At 40.3% G+C, this 19,013-nt stretch overlaps 1 protein-coding gene across 1 annotated transcript in view; it reads right to left on the reverse strand.

The window, feature by feature from the left end:
* LOC146715018 (phospholipid-transporting ATPase ABCA1) overlaps window positions 1-19,013 on the reverse strand; it is a 189,536-nt gene that overhangs the window by 129,651 nt on the left and 40,872 nt on the right. Inside the window, exons 12-14 of the mRNA XM_085451370.1 lie at window positions 14,964-15,161; window positions 12,265-12,470; window positions 7,691-7,867 (exon numbers count right to left, since the gene is read on the reverse strand). Of these exons, the coding sequence (XP_085307496.1) occupies window positions 7,691-7,867; window positions 12,265-12,470; window positions 14,964-15,161 (581 nt within the window). The remainder of the gene's footprint in view (window positions 1-7,690; window positions 7,868-12,264; window positions 12,471-14,963; window positions 15,162-19,013) is intronic.

Raw genomic sequence — 19,013 nt, forward strand, 5'->3', positions numbered from 1 at the left:
TGTTTATTTCCCTTTTTTTTCTATGACGACATTTCACAAACTTGTGTAAAAGTTCTGGACACTTAATAAAAATAAGCGTTTAAACCGTGAAGGAAGCTCTGCTACACGAGAGCCTGAACGACAGAGAGAGAGAGACACGCTTGCTTTTTGTGGATGCTCGCTTGCCCTCGCGGGATGGATCACTTTTCAAACGAGGTCTGGAACGCTGCAGGAAAGGATTGGTTGACACAGAGTTTCAAGAGGCTCAGACACCAGAGCAACTAAATCTAAAATCCTATATAAGATTACATAAATAAAATCTCTTCTTTGAACCCCAAAAATTCCACTTGAGGAGATCACAGAATCAATACACTGAGCAAATTGATACATTAGCACCTTTTCTAGGGAGGTAAGCAGCCTCAAGTAGCGAGTGCTTCAAGGTGAATACTAATTCAGGCATTATCTGCTCCCGATTCTACCCTAACATCTCTGTAACAGCTGACAGTCTGCATGAGTTAACTCCTTCTGTGACTTCTCACACCGGAGGCAGAGAAATCAGTCATGCACACTGTGTCTGACTCTGACAACCTTGCCACCAGATGCTTTTGAATTATACATTTGCGGATCGATCAAACTTGCTTAAGTAATAGAACTCCAGGCAGGTCTGTGTTACGGGGCTCCCATTACATTGGCAGGCTGACCTAAATTTAGGAAAGCTAGAAGACGGATTCCTCAGTAAATCGAGAGATAGCAGAGCACAGCCTCCCGGGAGAATAGAGAACTATAGTAAAAAAAATAAAATAAAAAAATAAAAATAGGTTTTTGTCTCAGTTTCAAAAAAGATATATTGTTAAATTCATTTAACTGAGAAATTCATAGAAGAAAACTGGTTTATATTTATACATATGGATTACTTTTAAGCTACCACAATTTTAAAAAATACCTATCTATGTTCTGACACAAAGAGGATGTAAATGCATGCTGTTTTTCATTTTTAACAGCAAGATCAGACACAGAAAAGCAGAATTGCATTACCAATTTATGTATTAGACTTACAAAACATACAATTTTAAAATCCGTCTTCTTTTAGAGAAAGACTAAAGTATTAAAGATGATAACAACTGATGGTGATGTGCTGGTTTCATAATACTAAATATAAAAGAAAAAAGAAAAGAAGAAACTAAGACTTGTAACAAATAAAAATCAATATATCAAATAAATAAAATTTAAGGTGGATCATGTTCACAGAGTTCAGACTAAGTAAAAATGTATTTCTAAGATCATCATTTATTTAGCATTACTCCTCCTGAGTATGCCATTTAATACTATCCTAATCATAATCAAAGTCATAATAATATAATAATATAATTTTTAAATGGCATACTAAGGAGGCGTAATGCTAAATAAATGATGAATTAAGCACTTCCTAATACCTTAATAATGCTTAATAGTGTGACATTATTTTAAAGTGCTACTGATTCTTTTTTATATTTTACAGTTTTAGATTTGACTTATCCATATTATATTAGTCTGCGGCTTTGCTTCCTTATAACGTGCACTAACTAATGTGTGCTCTGAACCATCGTCCCAGTCTCAGCCTGCATGCCAGAGCAGATGTTCTTTATGTGTCGGTCTGTGTTTAGTTGTAATCACACACGAAACACCAACACAATGGTTCAGTGGAGGGATGGAAGCAGCCAGGTGATGACTTTCCAAGAGGTCAGCACTCATGTAATCTCACCAAAGAATCTTTTTGCTCATGTTCTCAGACAGATTTCACTGTTGGCACACTCAAAGTGGGTCATCGTATGTCCTTGTCTTAAAAGTGCTTTCCAACTAGCTACTACTGCCATAGAGGTCTGATGGAGTGCTGCTGCTGAGATGGTCATAATTCTGGCAGGTCTCCCATCTCTGCAGAGGACTTGTGAAGCACTATTAGAGAGACCACTGGCCTCTTGACCAAGGCCCTTCTTGCTTGCTTACTCACTTTGGCCAAATAGCTAACCCAAGGTGGAGTCTGGATGGTTTCAAACGTCTTTCAGTTCACAATTACTGAAGCCACTGTGCTCCTGGGAACACTACAAGACATAGAAATGGGTTTATATTCTTCCCCTGACCTATCCTTTGCAACAATTTCATCAGACATTTCTACAGAGAGCTCCTGGAAGTTTGTGGCAGTGGGATGATTGAGTGTGAACCACAGGATGTTATATCCAAAGCTGTGTGCCTTTTTAAAAATTTAAAATATACATTTTAGCTTCTGATTTTAATAATTTTGCAAATTTACTAAACACACTGAAGAGGAGTTTGCACACTTTCAAATGCCTGTATATTTGTATATTTGTGGGAATACATGATTTGCAGCATTCCCACTCAGGAATGAAATAAAATGCTTTTGGGGGTGGTTCAAACTAATTGCTTCTTCTACTCCCGGTGATTTTTCTAAAACACTGTCAACAAACGTTTGAAAGCTGCAATTTGATTTCCCTAAGTGCTGATTTGTTTGGATGAATGCTTTTAATACAAGAAAATAAAGAACAGAAAGGAGTGGTGTTTTACACAGTGCATAGAGTAAAAATACGTCTTTTTTTAATTAAAGAGCAGTCTTGAGCTACCCCACGTTTTTTTATATTTTTCTAGGAAAATAGGAATGGGTGCAGGGATTTATTGAAACAAATACAGTATATGAGGCAAAGGAGTTTGTACAATTCTAATAAGCCTAAAAGTCAATATTTGGTGACATGGCCTAAATTCTGTTAGTAGCATCTAATTTCTTTAAGTTCTTTAAGGACATTTAAAACGCTTCTTTAGATCTTGGCTTTGATCCTATTCTGCTTCAATAAAGTTGAGGTCCGGGCTCTGGGGAGGCCAATCCATGACTGATGGTGTCCCACTGTGTTTTCTTTTAGTGTCTGTTGGGAATCATCTGATGCTTTTTAGAATTTATTGGTCACCATACGTCAGACCTTTCCTTCTTTCATAATAACATCAATTTTGACAAGATTTTTAACATGGCTGGTTGGAATGGATCCCCAAGCTGTGGGAGAGCCTCCACCATACGCCCTCACACTCTCACTGTTATTGTACCTCCTCTGTACATACTGATGATAGTTTACACCAAAAATTTCACATTTAGATTCATCCGTCTATAACAGCGCTCCCCAAACATTTTGCGCCACGGACCGATTTATGTCTGACAATATTTTCACGGACCGGCCTTTAATGTGTCGCGGATAAATACAACAAAATAACACCAGTACCTGTATCAAAAAAGAGAAGATTTAGTCATAACACAAGGGAAAAGACCCAGGGAAACGATAAAAACAATAACAAAATAACGACAAAAAACAATAAAAACCCTGAAAACCATAAATTTCACACCCGAGCCTCAACTCTCGCGGCCCAGTACCAATCGACTCACAGACCGGTACCGGTCTGTGGCCCGGTGGGTGGGGGCCGCTGCTCTATAAGACTTGCTGTATAATTTTGGCAGTTTCCATTACTTAAGAATTGCTTTTTCACAGCAATTTTTCCACTCAGACCATTTCTAATGAGGCTTCAGTGAACAGTAGATTGATCAGCTGAAGCAGCATCCTTCTCTGGGCTTGAGTGTGATGCTGGGCCAACCGTATATCTAAACCATTAAGAAAAACTGTCATCTGGAACTGGAGTATAGTTTTAACCAGTATGTCAATTTCTGCACACTGCACAGAGTTTTTGCAACAAAAAATTCCCCAGTATCCTGCTGTCAGATGTATTTTTTTGTATTTTGTATTAGACACCAAATCAATACATGCACCTTCTGTTCCCCATCCCCTGTAAACAGGGAGAAATGATTTTTGGGAAGCTGGAATTACACTATCCAGCATTAAAAGCTTCTTTTCAGCCGCGGTGACAAAAGGCTCTTTCAGTGTACAGGGAGTCATGCTGGGAATATTTTCTGATATCATTAATACAGCTTGTCGCTGCACAGCACAGAAACACTATAAACATGAAACAAAACATCAATTGCAGATTTTTGCTTGTTACAAGCGTCAGATGTTCTAATTATGCTCGGCTTTTTCAGGCCCTCTCAGTAGTAACGGTGCACACGTCGGGTTAATTAGCCACTGAAGATGGACAAAAGCGTATTCCCCAACACATCCTTGCATATTTGGCACGTTCAGTGCCGGCCACTATTATCTAACATCAAACCCATGTGAATGTGAAAGACCTATTGATGGGGAGCACAGCCTTAGGATCCAAACAAGGCATGCCTCTGATTCAAGAGCCTGCAATGGCTCAGAGGCCGCTGATAAAGGGTCTGTTTATGTGCTATCAGAGCCCGCAGGGGTCAGGCTTTATCCTGCACTGTCATTGCAGTCCTGTACACAGTGTGAATATGAAGACAGTGGGAGCTAATGCAGTTTAGTTATCTCAATTTCAAAATGCCAACAGGGTCAGCTGTGGCTGAAGGAGTCCAGATTGCTCGCTGCCAAAAGCTAGGAGGAAATGAGGGACACGAAAAGGAAATTATTTGCGAGGCAGGTCTGATGATGAGGGTTGGGGGTCAGCGCAGATAATACTGGCTTCTTAGCTGAAGTTTATCAGCGGAGTAGAAATATTGTTTACGTGAGATTAAAAGCAGACCTACAAAGATAATAAAAAAATGACGATACGGTCTGACAGAAACTAATGATGTCATTGGCAACGGCTTCCTGGGCTGTTGTCATAACATTTCCTGTTGTATTAATATCATATACTCAAACTAAATCACCACCAATGTGAAGAAAAAAAAAACCTAAATACTAAAACATATTATACTTTAAAACTGTATTTTTTATGCCATGCATTTATACAACACATCATATGCCTTCTAGGTGGAGAGCACTACTTTCTGAACAGGACAAATCAGAAATAAGAACTAATAGCCATCTAAATGCGCAGTGTCCTTTCCTTCTTTCTGCCTGGTAACACACAGTTCACGATGAAAACAATTACCAGCAAAGTTCCTCCCCATCATGCCTCTCCGTGTCTAAGCGCATCTGCCTTTGTGTGATTTCACTCTCTATTATTTATAACAGAAAAAGCAGTTTTCGAGTGTTAATAATTCATAGAAATGCCCAAATGTCTCTGCAGAGGAAAGAGTAAATGGTGGAGTGAATGAGGGGGTACTGCTGTGGTTTACGGCTCCTTTTTATCATCTGTAATTATTAATCCTTTGTTTTTAAGGAAGATGTCCGCTGAAGCAAAGAGGCCAATGTGTACCAATAAGCTGCACCATGACTGTCTAATTTAAGATCACAGCAAAAAGCTGACCAGTGGGAAATTGTGGCTCTGATTTCGTGGATTAACAGCAATCTTAAAAAATAAAATCTGCTAGCTGTTGTTACTATAGTGATAAAAACAAGTAGAGTCATTTTCCATCTGCAGGTTTTGTATTCTTGGTGGTTCTCGGAGTCGTTTTCAGTGAAAAGTCGGGTTCTGTATCATAAAAGAATGCTGTATATCAAAGATGGAAGCCATTAACTGCATCCGAACATGCTCATTGTGTCCTTTAGTCCCACCCACTTTATGTTTGTGCCAATGGGAGCTCTGAAACACATTACACGGCTTGATAATTATAAAGTTTGAACAGCTTTAGGGTATAAGCTGCTCCAAAGGGCAAAAAAGTACTGTTGGAGTCTAAGGGGAGGGGCCAATAGTGCAAGGACTGATTGTAGGTGCTGACGCTAATGTTTTATTTACAGTGTTATAAATTTCTGCAGTTCTGCTGGATCCTCACTGTTATTGTTCATGATGCGAGTTCATGACGTGAAATCCAGTGTGTAGCTTTTCTCTTGTTTGAGGGTGGTGTTGAGCGACTAATCAACAATGGTCACTGCACCGGTTTAGGAGGGTTAGTGCTAACAAAGCTGTATTCTGGGGGTTGAACAGTGTATGGGATGTCTTTTGGTTCCTTCTTTTGCCTGGGCTTGCCATAGTTCCAGTGATAACAAACATACTCTATGCTAATCGTGTTAGGACTGCATGGAGGTCCATGGGAAATTCTGTCCACTGAAAGAAGATTATTTCACAGTATTTTGGATTATTATTACAAAAGCAAACACTTTGTTTAGCAAGATAACCTCATTAAATAATGCTACTTTTAAGATGTTTAAAGTGGAAAAGCAACTGAAGTAAAGTCAGGCTCAAGTTTGGCTATAAATGAAACGCACTGTCATCGTGGGATTTTAACGTACATAAAGTGTAACTAAGCTCCTGTGGCCAAAATGACCCCCTATTAACAAAAGCCTTGTACAGGCACATACTAGTTTTTAAATTCTGCAACATAATGTATTTTTTTCATGCTATGCGTTGCAGAACAATTATGACAACATGTAGAGCTCCAGACAAAGACGCACCATTCCAGGGCTTGGTTTTAGCATGCGGATCTGGCCAGGACCCTTACTGGATACAGGGTGGGAATCGAACTTGTGATTCAAAGGTGTGGAGTCTTACCACTACACTACACAGATGCATTTCTAAAGCTCACGTTAACCATGAACCTTAATGCTTACTAATGTGATGCTTTAGTATGGATAACTTTAAATGACAATACACCTTTTAAATGAACGTTTCCACTGGGTTTAGTAGTTTACACTAAATCACCGATCAGCAAAATGTCTCTGTTTTGTTTTGTTTCTCATTTCTCCGAGACAAATACATCACGCAGGGCAATATTCTTCAAAACTGTTCAACAGCAGGCTTGTAGAGTTTTGCAGCCCACATATGAAGTCATCATTTTCATGTTCCCTGTAACCCCCAGAAGGTTGATTTACTGAAAATCTTGTGCTACCCAAACCACATAATACTTTAAAATTAGATTCCTAATTTCTGGAAATGCATTTGCCCATGGGTCGAGAATAACTTTGCGTGTACTGAAAGTGTGGGTATTGTGTTGTTGGTCTTAAATCTCACTGGTAATTATCTTTTCTCTTGGTGGCATTGCTGGGTTTTTCCTTTATTAATGGGGATTATAATGTTTTGCGAATAGGAGATTTTTTTTTCCTGGACTCGGAGGAAATTATGGGCGTAGAAGATTGAGTGTGATACCACGTCGTTTGTGTCCCCGGGTGGATGATCAAACACGATAGAAGCCAGCGATATCAATAAATACATCAAGAACACAGAGGGAAGGCTGCTATCAATCCTTGCATGCAATGGAGCTGTGTTGCACGTGCGCTGCTCTACGCTCACTTTGTTGAAAAGGAAGTACAAAAAAGGAAGGCATTCAAAGTGGTTGCTTAAATAATTCAGCATCCACCAACTATTCAGGAATTTCCTGTGGTTTGACTAAAATCAATAGTTTGGCCTCTCTCTTTTCCACTCGCTAAGTTTCACTCGTTTCCTCCCTCTTGCAGAAAATCAATTCATGACTACATTTACTCTTAGATTTCAGAGTTTCACTATTTACTTTTAACAATGACACAATTAAGGGTGCTCCCCGTCTTAGAGCCTACGTCTGTGATCTGTGACAGCAGAAGGGAAACACATAAAATAAATAAATGGCAAGTTACACAAATAGAACTAAACAGCTTTCCAAGGGGGAATCTGATAGGTCTAGGCTTAGAGACTGAGGAGAACTGTGTGGTGGCACAGAGTGGAAAGTCATTGTGTTGCTGTATTTCTCTTCCCTCTTCCTCTATTTACAAGGCTGACAGAAAAGAAAGAACAATGCTTTTGTACTCACGCGTCATCCACATAGCAAGGATACGGCATTTGCTGGGCAAAAACTCCCAGTGGTTGGGTTTTTGAGGTGTGCGCCCGTATAATGCCATGGTCAATCATATCCTGCAGGTAGGCGAAGCCTCCCCATATATAGCGCAGGTCGTTATAGGGGTTGTCTCTGGCTCCGGGAGACCATGACCTTATTAAAAGAAGACAGACCATGATGTGTCTTAGCAAAGGGCAAGTAAACTACAACCAGAATGGTCAGAAATACTACCCGAGATTATAAGTTATTTTAGAGGTTATATAGAGCAACAGGAACTTTATTTATAAAGACCTGATTGCTTGACAGGACAAGGATCCACTGTTTTTTATATATCTAGACTTACACCTGACAAATATTTTCAGCTTTCTGCTCATGAGTCTAAGGAGAAGATATACCAGCCACTTTTACATAAGCTTTGTAATTTCAGAGAAAACAAGGTATAATTAATAACACTAATTATGGTCTGGTTCCATTTACATGGTTCGGAGCCCCGGTATTGTGTATGCTCATTGTAATGTACTAAAAAACTAAATAGAACTGGATGATAATTAATTTGGTCATTTACATCTGTGCTACGATGGGTCATAACGTCTGCTGGAGACTGCCTATCACAGCCTTATAGCTTTAAATGAAAGCTTGATTAGCATTCAGATTTGAAATGGGGAGAAAATAAAGGCAGGTTCTTTAAAAGGGATCATTAATGGTGACACTTGGTGAAGCTTAAAGTCAGTTTTCTGTGTCATTAAAAGTGGCTCTTGTTGCACTAAATTACTATGGTAGCCTGTGCTAAACATATAACCTGGGTAGGAGTGAGCAGGTTATGTTCAGAGTTTTGGTTAAAAATCTGTTTCTTCTTTCATTGACAGCTTAGTTTTTGTTTTATATGTGCTAATTCTCAAGCTTTACCTTACATTATAAATGAAACCCAGCTGTGAAGTTACAGCAGTGCAAACTGTGCACTGATGTATAGATGCAGTATGGAGAGTATCAAGCTGCTAAAGATAGTCTGTTTTAATCTACTGGAATTGCAGCTACTAAAGCTCAGAAAACTCACCGAGTAGCAACTCAGGCAATAAAATTTGTTTTTCCTTGATCTGCTGACCAAACTATTTCTATATGTCCTTTATTAGGCTATAGGACAGTAACATCTAATGATTAAATGTATGAAGTTTAAAGTTTCAGAGCTCAACTCTGCAGCCATCGCATTAGAAATAAACAGCAGCAAGAAGAGCAGCACTCAGCATTAACTACAATTAAACTGTTTATTTTATTGCTCTGTGCGCTACATCCTGAGATTAATGACTTTCTGGAGCATTAATATCTCATCTTATTTGCAACAGTGTTGCATTTTACTGTTCCATTTTTCATGTTGTTTATAGATTTTTATCCCCATTTTATCATCATCATCTGATGACGTCTCCGATTGAAGTAGGTGACACTCATAGGGATCATTTTGCACAGAAAAAAAGTTTTACATGTAAAACGCCACTTATTGTGTGAGCTTGGCTTGATAACTGCTCTCATGACAACTGTTATCTCCTACTGGGATTTAAAGTTCTGTTGAGCCAGCCAGTGCAAAGAAAGCCTGGCTTTGTTGAACTTCTGGCTTTATAGCGTAATATTTACCCATATATATATATATACTAGGGGTGCAACGATATTCGTATCGATATTGAACAGTTCGATACAGTGCTTTCGGTTCGGTACGCATATGTATCGAACAATACAACATTTGTAATTTATTTTATCAACTTTCCTTCTGACTATGCTGTCTGTGTTGAGCGCTCAGTGAATCTGGGTTCGACTACTCCGCCTAGGCTGCACTGTCGAGCGCAGATCCACTGAGCGCTCAACACAGACAGCATAGTCAGAAGGAAGAGCGCAGGGCACCTCCCCCACCCTCATTCAGATCTGGCGTTTGGAATTATTTTGGTTTTCATGCATGTGACGTATGACCCTGAAGGTAAGCGAGTCATGGACTAAAGTAAAACAGTATGTTGGATGTGCCATGCAATGCTCAATTACATGGGTGGGAACTAGTGTGTTAGCGCAGTTAGCTCGTTAACGTGTTGGCCGTCTAGCCCCATGCACGGAGCGATCGGCGGTAGCTCGTTAACGGAGATTTGCCGTGTTGTGGCGTTAAGGTCATTTCAACGAGATTAACCTGAAAGCACTAGTGGGAACACAACGAATATGACTGCACATTTACGCCGACATCATCCTAGTGCAAAGACAAAAACAACAAGCATGCTACTAACTTTAGCCGAGTCATTTAGACAGCTGTTAGCACAGGATTCTCCTTATGCTGCTGAGAATATAGCCCAGAAGAAGCGGATAGTATAGCTTTTATTTTGGAAAGAGACATTTCTCTGTAATAAACTCTCTTTTCCAAAGATGAGTGATTCCTCAATCAGATACAGGGCTTGCAATATCGCTAGCCTGACGTCCTGGGGCTAGCGATTTTTTCAGTCGGGCTACCAAAATCTATCTCTTCCCTGCCCGTCGGGCATAAAAATATATGTCAATGCTTTTGCATTCTTTCAGAAATGTAGCTGGGTAATTATGTCATTGGCATCGGTGAGCCACTGTCAATATGTGACATATTGAAGTCGCGTTTGAATTTGCGCTTGTTTTTTTGCTTTCACTTTGCAATCGTGCGACCTGTGTATAGAGAGCGACAGCACTGATCTGTGAGTGATGATAATTTGCGCACCAATTCCTCTGACATCGTCTTATTAATCGTTAGCTTACTATGCAAACATGACAAGTGAAATCTCCCGCAGCTTAAACATGTGAGAGGTTGATCGCGCAGAGAATCGCTGAGCTTATGTGAGTGCGTGTGTAAAAGCAGCAGGATTTATATTTGACTACGATGACCTGGATGATTGAGAACCTTCACAGACAGATATATATTTTAGTTCTGCTGAGCCAAATAAGCCAGGTCAGGGTGAAGAAGTGACAGCCAAAGAAAAGCTTACCACAAAACGGAGAAGTTATGACAAATCAGACTATAAGGCAAAAAGAAAGTGCAGCTTTATGGTTTCATGGACAAAAGAATTTCTGTTGCTGCAATATGACGAGCTAAATAACCAGGGCTGCACATAAGTGGTCCGCAGGTGCGCATTCGCTGTCAAAATAAAAAACACGCACAAGGGTTAGGGTTAAATTTAAAAACTGTATTTTTGAGTTAAAATATATATTTATAATTTAATAAATGACAAATTAAAAAGGCATGAACATTTTTTTTGTATCGAAAAAATATCGAACCGTGACACCAAAGTATCGAACCGAACCGAACCGTGAATTTTGTGTATCGTTGCACCCCTAATATATACATATATATATTAGGGGTGCAACGATACTCGTATCGATATTGAACCGTTCGATACAGTGCTTTCGGTTCGGTACGCATATGTATCGAACAATACAAAAATTTTTATTTATTTTATCAACTTTTCTTCTGACGATGCTGTCTGTGTTGAGCGCTCAGTGAATCTGCGTTCGACTACTCCGCCTAGGCTGCACTGTCGAGCGCAGATCCACTGAGTGCAGCGCAAGCTAGCAAGACAGAAGCTAAGCTTGTTGCAACATGGCTACTGCCTCAACACTAACCGAAACTGAACCTCCCCCACCCTCATTCAGATCTGGCGTTTGGAACTATCTTGGTTTTCATGTGAAGCGTGACCCTGATGGTAAGTGCGTCATGGACAAAAGTAAAAGTGTGTCGGATGTGCCACACAATGCTCAATTGGTGGGAACTAGTGCGTTAGCACAGTTAGCTTGTTAACGCATTGACGCCGTCCAGCCCCACTCACGGGGCGAGCCGTGGTAACTTGTTAACGGAGATTTGCGCGTTATGTCGTTAATGTCATTTTAACGAGATTAACGCTGACAGCACTAGTGGGAACACAACGAATATGACTGCACGTTTACTCCGACATCATCCTAGTGCAAAGACAAGTGGAAGCAGACAAAAACAACAAGCACGCATGCTACAAACTTTACCCGAGTCATTTAGACAGACGTTAGCACACGATTCTCCTTACGGGGACCTGATATGTTTAATATGCTGCTGAGAATATAGCCCAGAAGAAGCGTATAGTACAGCTTTTATTTTGGAAAGAGCCATTTCTCTGTAATAAACTCTCTTTTCCAAAGATGAGTGATTTCTCAATCAGATAGATTTATTTTTTTTATTATTTTGTTGTTTCAGCAACATTAAATTTAAAAACTGTACTTTTGAGTTAAAATATATATTTATAATTTTAATAAATGACAAATTAAAAAAGCATGAACATTTTTTTGTATCGAAATAATATCGAACCGTGACACCAAAGTATCGAACCGAACCATGAATTTTGTGTATCGTTGCACCCCTAATATACATATACACATATGGCATCAAGTTCTTTAGTCTAGTATTGTCAAAGAACCAAACAGAGACATCAATCAAATGTGGGACAGAAGAAATGGCACAAAAAATATAAAATTAGGTTAAAGTCATTTGGTATTCAGCAAAAAGAACGGGTTTTTATAACAGTGTTACATACCTTCTCCTTACTGTCCTGGTACTTTCTACTTCATCAACATCCATGCGGATTTTGTACTTGACATAAGGAGGTGGGAGGCTGGAGTTCAGCTGGAGGTTTTCAAAGACAATCCCGGCCCAGAACGTACCGTTTGTCAAAAGATCCAGCGCTCTATTCACCAGTTGGCCTTCAGTGGAGGCCGCCTCAAACTTGTCCAGATCCAAACACTGTCAGCAAACACAGACCCACACAAATGTCTTACTTTTCTAACATCCTATTATATTTACAGTAAACCATTCTGTTTTTGCAGTCTTTCAGCAGCCACAAAAGGCAGGCAGGAGCTCACTGGGAGAAAGGCAGATGGATATTTAGAAAAGAAAGTATGATTCAGCTAGTGACTAAACAACACAGAGTGCAGTTCCAAATTATCTGGAGATGCCAGGGGGTGGGAAATGTTTTGAGTTTCAGTAGAGACAAGCAAATGAGATCCACCCTTGCTAGTGTTCCCTTGCTCGGTAGCCTTGTCCCCCTGTTTCACGAGACGATAATGAGCTAGCCATCCTGGGAGGCAGTCACACCTGACAGCTGTCCACACATCTCAATGCTGCAATAGTTTTATCATCTCTCCCCTCAGGAATCTGTATTGTATATCCCACTATGGTAGGAAAGAAATATCACAAACAACACCATTTGTTCAGCACATACTGGAGGATATTAGAGCAGTGAAGAGCTCCACGGGCCCAAAGTTTGGACAAGTGCTAAATGAAATATAGGGACAAGCTGTACAAGCTGTAGCTAATCCTAGTAACAGCGGCCTCATGCTACCCAACACATCATTTGAGCAAACAATTTATTTTTTTAACAGCGTCTTTATTCAAACCTATTTGTAGGCACAATGTTTTTCATACAGATGTACTCGGTGAACCTGATTCTTCTGCATTTACAAACGTCCTTTGGAGCCTTTCCAATCTATGTTTAATCAGCTATTTGTGCTGCTACAAATCAACTTTATCTGCCCATGTTAATGAGGCTTCAAAAGTTATAACAGCTCATACAGTCGTGTCATCCTCAAGTGCCCTTAATGTATAAATAAGATTAGTGCGGCACAACATTCCCAGTAAGCACCAGAGGAGTTTCATCTAAAGCCAGCGATTAGGTTCTGTCCCCAGAGTTACGAAGACATGGCAGCGCATTTTCATAATGACCTTTTATGCTATTTATAGGTTTGTTTCTCCCGTCTCAATGTTTTATAAATCTCGGCACTGTTGGATTAAACAGGTTTATGAAAGAAATGACATGCAATTTGAGGCTCTAATTTGCCTCTATTTAAAATAAAATTAAGAAAGATGCAGCCTGAGTCTTTAGTGTTAATGCTGGTGGTGGCAACACAGAGAGAGGAGCCATGCCAATTTGAAAATGAGCACAAATTGTTGGGTTTTAATCTTTAGAAAGTAATTGGCTCACACCAAGAAATCATTTCAAGGATACAAATGACTCATTTGGCGAACACACATTTTTCCTCTAATGTCCTGTGTCTGCACATTGGAAACTTGTTAGCCTCCTCCTGCCCATGTATGCTAAAGCTATCGATTTGCACTAATAAAGGATTGTAGTTGGTTTTGTTGACCAGTGACTGAAAAGTAAGAAAATCAGGTTTAAATAATGTTAGCCATTAGTATTTTCTGTTCAGTTCCCTTGTTGTGTACATAAAGCATCCACCATGTATGGAACTAAATGCACGACTACATTGTCTTAATGACCTTTTAGCGTCTTTGCAATGCCAATCCTAAAAAATATGTCATTTCCCTAAACATGTACGCATCCAGACAAGCGATCGCTGCAGTAAAGGCTGTCTGATAAGTGCTCCTTATCCATTCTGAGCAATGCAATTTCCATTAGGGCAGAAAATAGATTGCATTACAGTGGAATTTTATTGTCCGTGTACGGCAAATCCTGAGGGACCTAAGCTGTCATTTTACCTGTGCTCGGATTGATATTGTGCGTGTGTGTGTATATGGGAGGGCAGGAGTGGGGCGAGGTTGGGCTTTGTGCATATATTTGCTCGTGCAATTTGGAGAAAGAACAACTTTGCTTTGAACTGTGGCACAATCAATATACAGGATGAATGTTAACTCTGGATGGTTCACTAGCCCATAGCAATATTGCTATATGATTACCAGGGAAGGGATGCTGTGGTAGACCTTGCTGTGCATTTGACAGTTCTTTAAGTCAAGGTTCTTCAAGTTTAATGAACACTAGAGGCCTGTTTTCTAATGACTCAAAAGTTGAGTTTGAGAGCAAGATTTGAAGAAAACAAAAAAACTGATGTCTTGATTTTGGCTTGAACAATAGCAGCGCAAGGATACACAAGAAAAGAGCTGTTTTCTTCAACCCCCCCCCCACCCCCACCCACCCAAAAAGAAAGCTCTCACTGATTTTACTAAAAAGCAATTTTGCTTGACTACTTCAAAGGTTATAAAGCAACTCCAGCCAAAGAAATCACACGGGTAATATCAGATAAACAAAAATAACTAAAGGAAAGGCAAAGAAAGAATAGAGGTGGAAGGGCGAGAATTATGTTTAAAAAAACGTAAATGTCAAAGAACAGCCCACTCTTAGAAAATCTTTCACTTCACTGGAGAGGTCGCGAAACCCTGTGGAAGCCGGATTTATGAGGTGTTTTGCATTTACAACAAAGCACAAGCAGATAAATTACATACACGCAAGAAAGTGGAGAGAAGCTTCAGCATTTCCGAGGTGGAGTTGTAGACGTTCCGCCAGTCGCTGGGTGGCATGCCGGGTGGACGATCTTCTGGAGGCCCGTTGTACAGGAAGTTGGCCAGCAGCTCAGGTGTCCACCCTGTGCCATTGAGAGGCGCCTTGAGGGTTCCAGCAAACACAGGATTCACCAGCAGAGCCTGATTTTGAAAGCAAGAAGACGGGTTTATTTATATTCTAGGATTTAGGGTTTCTCATCCGCGTTATTGAGGGAATAACTAACATTTAAATGAGTTGGTTACAATGGCCACCTGTTAGAGGCTTCAAATTAATGTGGTATGAATGCAAATGAATATTTATGAGAATCAAAAGCCTTAAAAAAAAAAGAGAAATAAAGAAAAAAAGAAGGGATGATAAAAAGGATGGGGGAGGGGCAGCTTTACTCTTTGCTGGAGCTGACATTCATTTTTCTGCAGAATTAATTAACAGCATTAAGATAGATGGCAGTGTTGTACTTGCGGCTCTAAGATGCACATCAGCTATTCTCCTCTATGGCCATGAAGCTCATTTACAGCACAGGGTGTGTACGTGCACAAAAAAATGCATTTGCATGGTACAGATGTATTAGGACCCACAGAGAGAACAAATGCAAATCAAATCTCCGTCCTGGAAATGCACAAACAAGGTACGCACCATGAAAGAGATAAAGGCGCAGGTCCTCCCCTTCAATTCCCTTTCACTAACATGGTAAGGAACATGTGTGTGACTTACATTCATCTCGGGTCATAGATCAAGACGCAATTTCCATAATCACGCACCCAATTCATAAAGATAATACGCTGAGAAGCGGAGGAAAACTGAACCTTGCTGCAGCAGTAATGGCCCACTTACATACAGCACGTTACATGAATATGTATTTTGTTTTGTTTAGAGAAATAACCATTTCTAAGCTTCTTATGCAATAACCCTTTGAGAATAAGGCTATTTGACTCCCATCTATTGGTTTACATGTGTTTGCCCTCAAGTTACAGCACCACAGTCATTCCCCTCCCTCTCTCACACAGCGTTCCTTCGCTTTCCAGTTGCTCTGATATTAACACCCAAGTATTAAACTGACACCGTTCCTGTAATGACAGTTTTACATCAAAGTAAAATTAAAACACTGATAAGAAGAACGGGGAAAATTCACTTCAAACCCACAATGAAATCACCCATTTAATATAGCTTTTTTAAAATGTGACCCTCGTGCTGCGGCTAAATGTGGTGACCATTTCAAAGTGGACGATGCGGAGCCTGACTTTTGGTCAGCAAAGGGCGCTGCGCGTCAATTGAACAAAGTGGCCTCTACAGTGTGATATTCAGAGTTAAAGATTCAGATATATTCTGCCCACTGTGCTCAGTGGCATTTCAGTGTCAACACTTTTGATCATATTCTGCTTAACCTAAGGACAAAGTGTCAAATTAAGTAATCTCTGCGCTGCGTGTGACCTTTTAAAATAATCAGTACATCTATCATCGTGGTGGCTACGTTAAGGACACGATCCATCAAAATTGTCTTTTGAGGAAATAAAAAAAATCGGAGCCGTTCTGAAAGTGCAGTAAGAGAGAGTTATGCTGGCAAATTGACCGTAACTTTTTATCCGGTTCAGTAGTTCATCTCTTCATCCGCCTACTGCTGCATGCGCTTAAACGCGTAGTCCGGTGCTTAATGTTCAGTGGCATTTTAAACCACAGAGATGCGCCCTTTAACCTTGTTGGTCATGTGATGAAGTGAAGAATTGAACTGTAAAGATAAGGTGAAATATCGGGTCCATGGAGAGAACTTAATCCAGATTCTGTATGTTTGTTTGTCTGTCTGTTTGTTTGTTAGCAGGCTAGCGTCCACAGTTTTCAATATATCATGTTAAATTTTATTTTATTTTATAACAATTTAACATAAACCGGTGACACACGCCGGGGCCTGATCAACCCTGGCAGGGCCTCCTTGGATGAGGGTGTCTAGTGATAATGGCCGAAACACCCGATGAATCCAAGGTCCACTACTGACGATGTGTCCCAAATTTTAATATGATAATCTAGATCAGAATCCAATTCCCAAACCTAACCAAGGAAAAAAATGGCAGATTAGCTCAAGTAAAAGACTGAAAGTTAAAGCACACAACGATGTGTGCCGCTGGTAAAGTTTCTGGGCTGCCTTTCCTCATAACAGCCATCCCAACAGCCATGGTTAGGTTTTGGGCGACCGTGGTTCAGGGGGGTTGGGAAGTTCATCTTGTAACTGGAAGGTTGCCGTTTCGATCCCCAGCTCTGTCTGTCTTGGTCGTTGTGTCCTTGGGCAAGACAATTCACCTACCACCTACTGGTGTTGGCCAGAGGGGCCGATGGCGCGATATGGCAGCCTCGCTTCTGTCAGTCTGCCCCAGGGCAGCTGTGGCTACAACTGCAGTTTGCCTCCACCAGTGTGTGAATGTGAGAGTGAATGAATAGTGGTATTGCAAAGCGCTTTGAGGGTCTCGAAAAGCGCTACATAAATGCAATCCATTATTATTATCCCTCAAGATTTTCTCCATTTAAAGCAATGCCTTGTCAGGGATTATAACATCTAGTCCTTTTACTGAATATTTTATTGTTTTTTCTTAATTTTTGCTGCTCTCAACTTTGCACTGTCCACTTTCTGCCGTGACCAAGAAAATTTCCCACCTGTGGGACTAATAAAGGTTTATCTTATCTTATCTTATCTTACATGAGTACCCAGGTTAGCTAAGACCTTCATCTGAAGGTCAAAGTTGCCCTTTGTGGCCGTTGTGTTCTCTGCATGCTCTTGTAATACATTTGTAAGCAGATAATTGAGTACGGGAAGAGTAACATCCATAATGTGACAGTAAGTGGCCCTCGCTCAGAGGAATGGGCTTTAAGATTTTCTGTTGTGCCTCTGTTAAAGGGGCTGATGTTTACATGCACTATCAAACAGCACTTATTCAACCAGTACCTACAGGTGTCACTGAAGCAACCAGAACTGTAATCCTGCAGATTATAACTATGTAAAGGCAAAAAGTATTCCCAAATACTCTTATGTCTAAGCTGTCTTGTGCTCGGTATTTCCTTTTATTCATCTTAACACCCTAAATCACCCAACTCAGATGTAGTTGTGGTGGCGACGGCAATTGGTCCATCAAACGAAAGCTTGTCCGTGACCTTGAATGACCTCTGAAGATGACAAACCTCGGAAGCCACCGGCTTCGGAACGAGAGGTGGACAGAGGGAGAGAAAGGGAGAGGGCTGGGTGGGGAGAAAATGAAGACAAAGGAGGATTGCTGGTCCATTTGTGTAAAGGTTAGGGCTAGGGTAATGAATACCCTAGCTATATGGAGCTCCCAATGTCTGCTTCCCTCCAGCTGCCTATAAGCTCATTTGGAGTGACACTGGAGTAATGTCAGTGTCAAGGAAATACGGCGAGAGGCAAAATAGAGGGAGGAGAGGAGAGGGTGGAAGAGAGAGAAGTCCGTGTCCTTTACTTCTATAGATAATCCTTTCTGCTAGGATGAAAATGATCCTGCACTTATCCATAATTACTTTCCTCTCTCACTCTCCACATTTAACAGAAGGTGTGAATAAATGATGTACACAGCATGTACATTCTCACCTGCAGCAGATGTAAGGCTCATCGTTCAAAGAGAAAAAAACACACCGCAGTAATTATAAAAGACACTAATGTATGTTTACTGTTTTCTTCATTTAGCTCTACTGCAAAAAGAAAGTGAAGGAGGTCGTTTTGCATTTTTTTGTATTTTTCAGAATTTTTTATTTTCAGTAAATCTCATCACCAAGTTTGCTGGTGACTTTTTATGTGGAGCTATGTTGGGGAGATGATCCACTCCACTTAAGATCAAAGTAGGCTGTATTAAGCAGTTTCTTGTGCGACAGCAATTTGAAACAGTAATCCATGCCTTTGTAACCCTTCGGCTGGATTACTGTAATTCTCTTTATTTGGGGTGAGTCGATCTTCTGTTTTTCCACTGCAGTCTTTTAACCGGCACTCGTAGATGCGAGCA

Source organism: Copadichromis virginalis, linkage group LG3 (assembly GCF_057382275.1).
Source record: "Copadichromis virginalis isolate Kocher_CV1m ecotype Utaka linkage group LG3, C_Virginalis_male_GT1.1, whole genome shotgun sequence".
Classification (NCBI taxonomy): Eukaryota; Metazoa; Chordata; class Actinopteri; order Cichliformes; family Cichlidae; genus Copadichromis; species Copadichromis virginalis.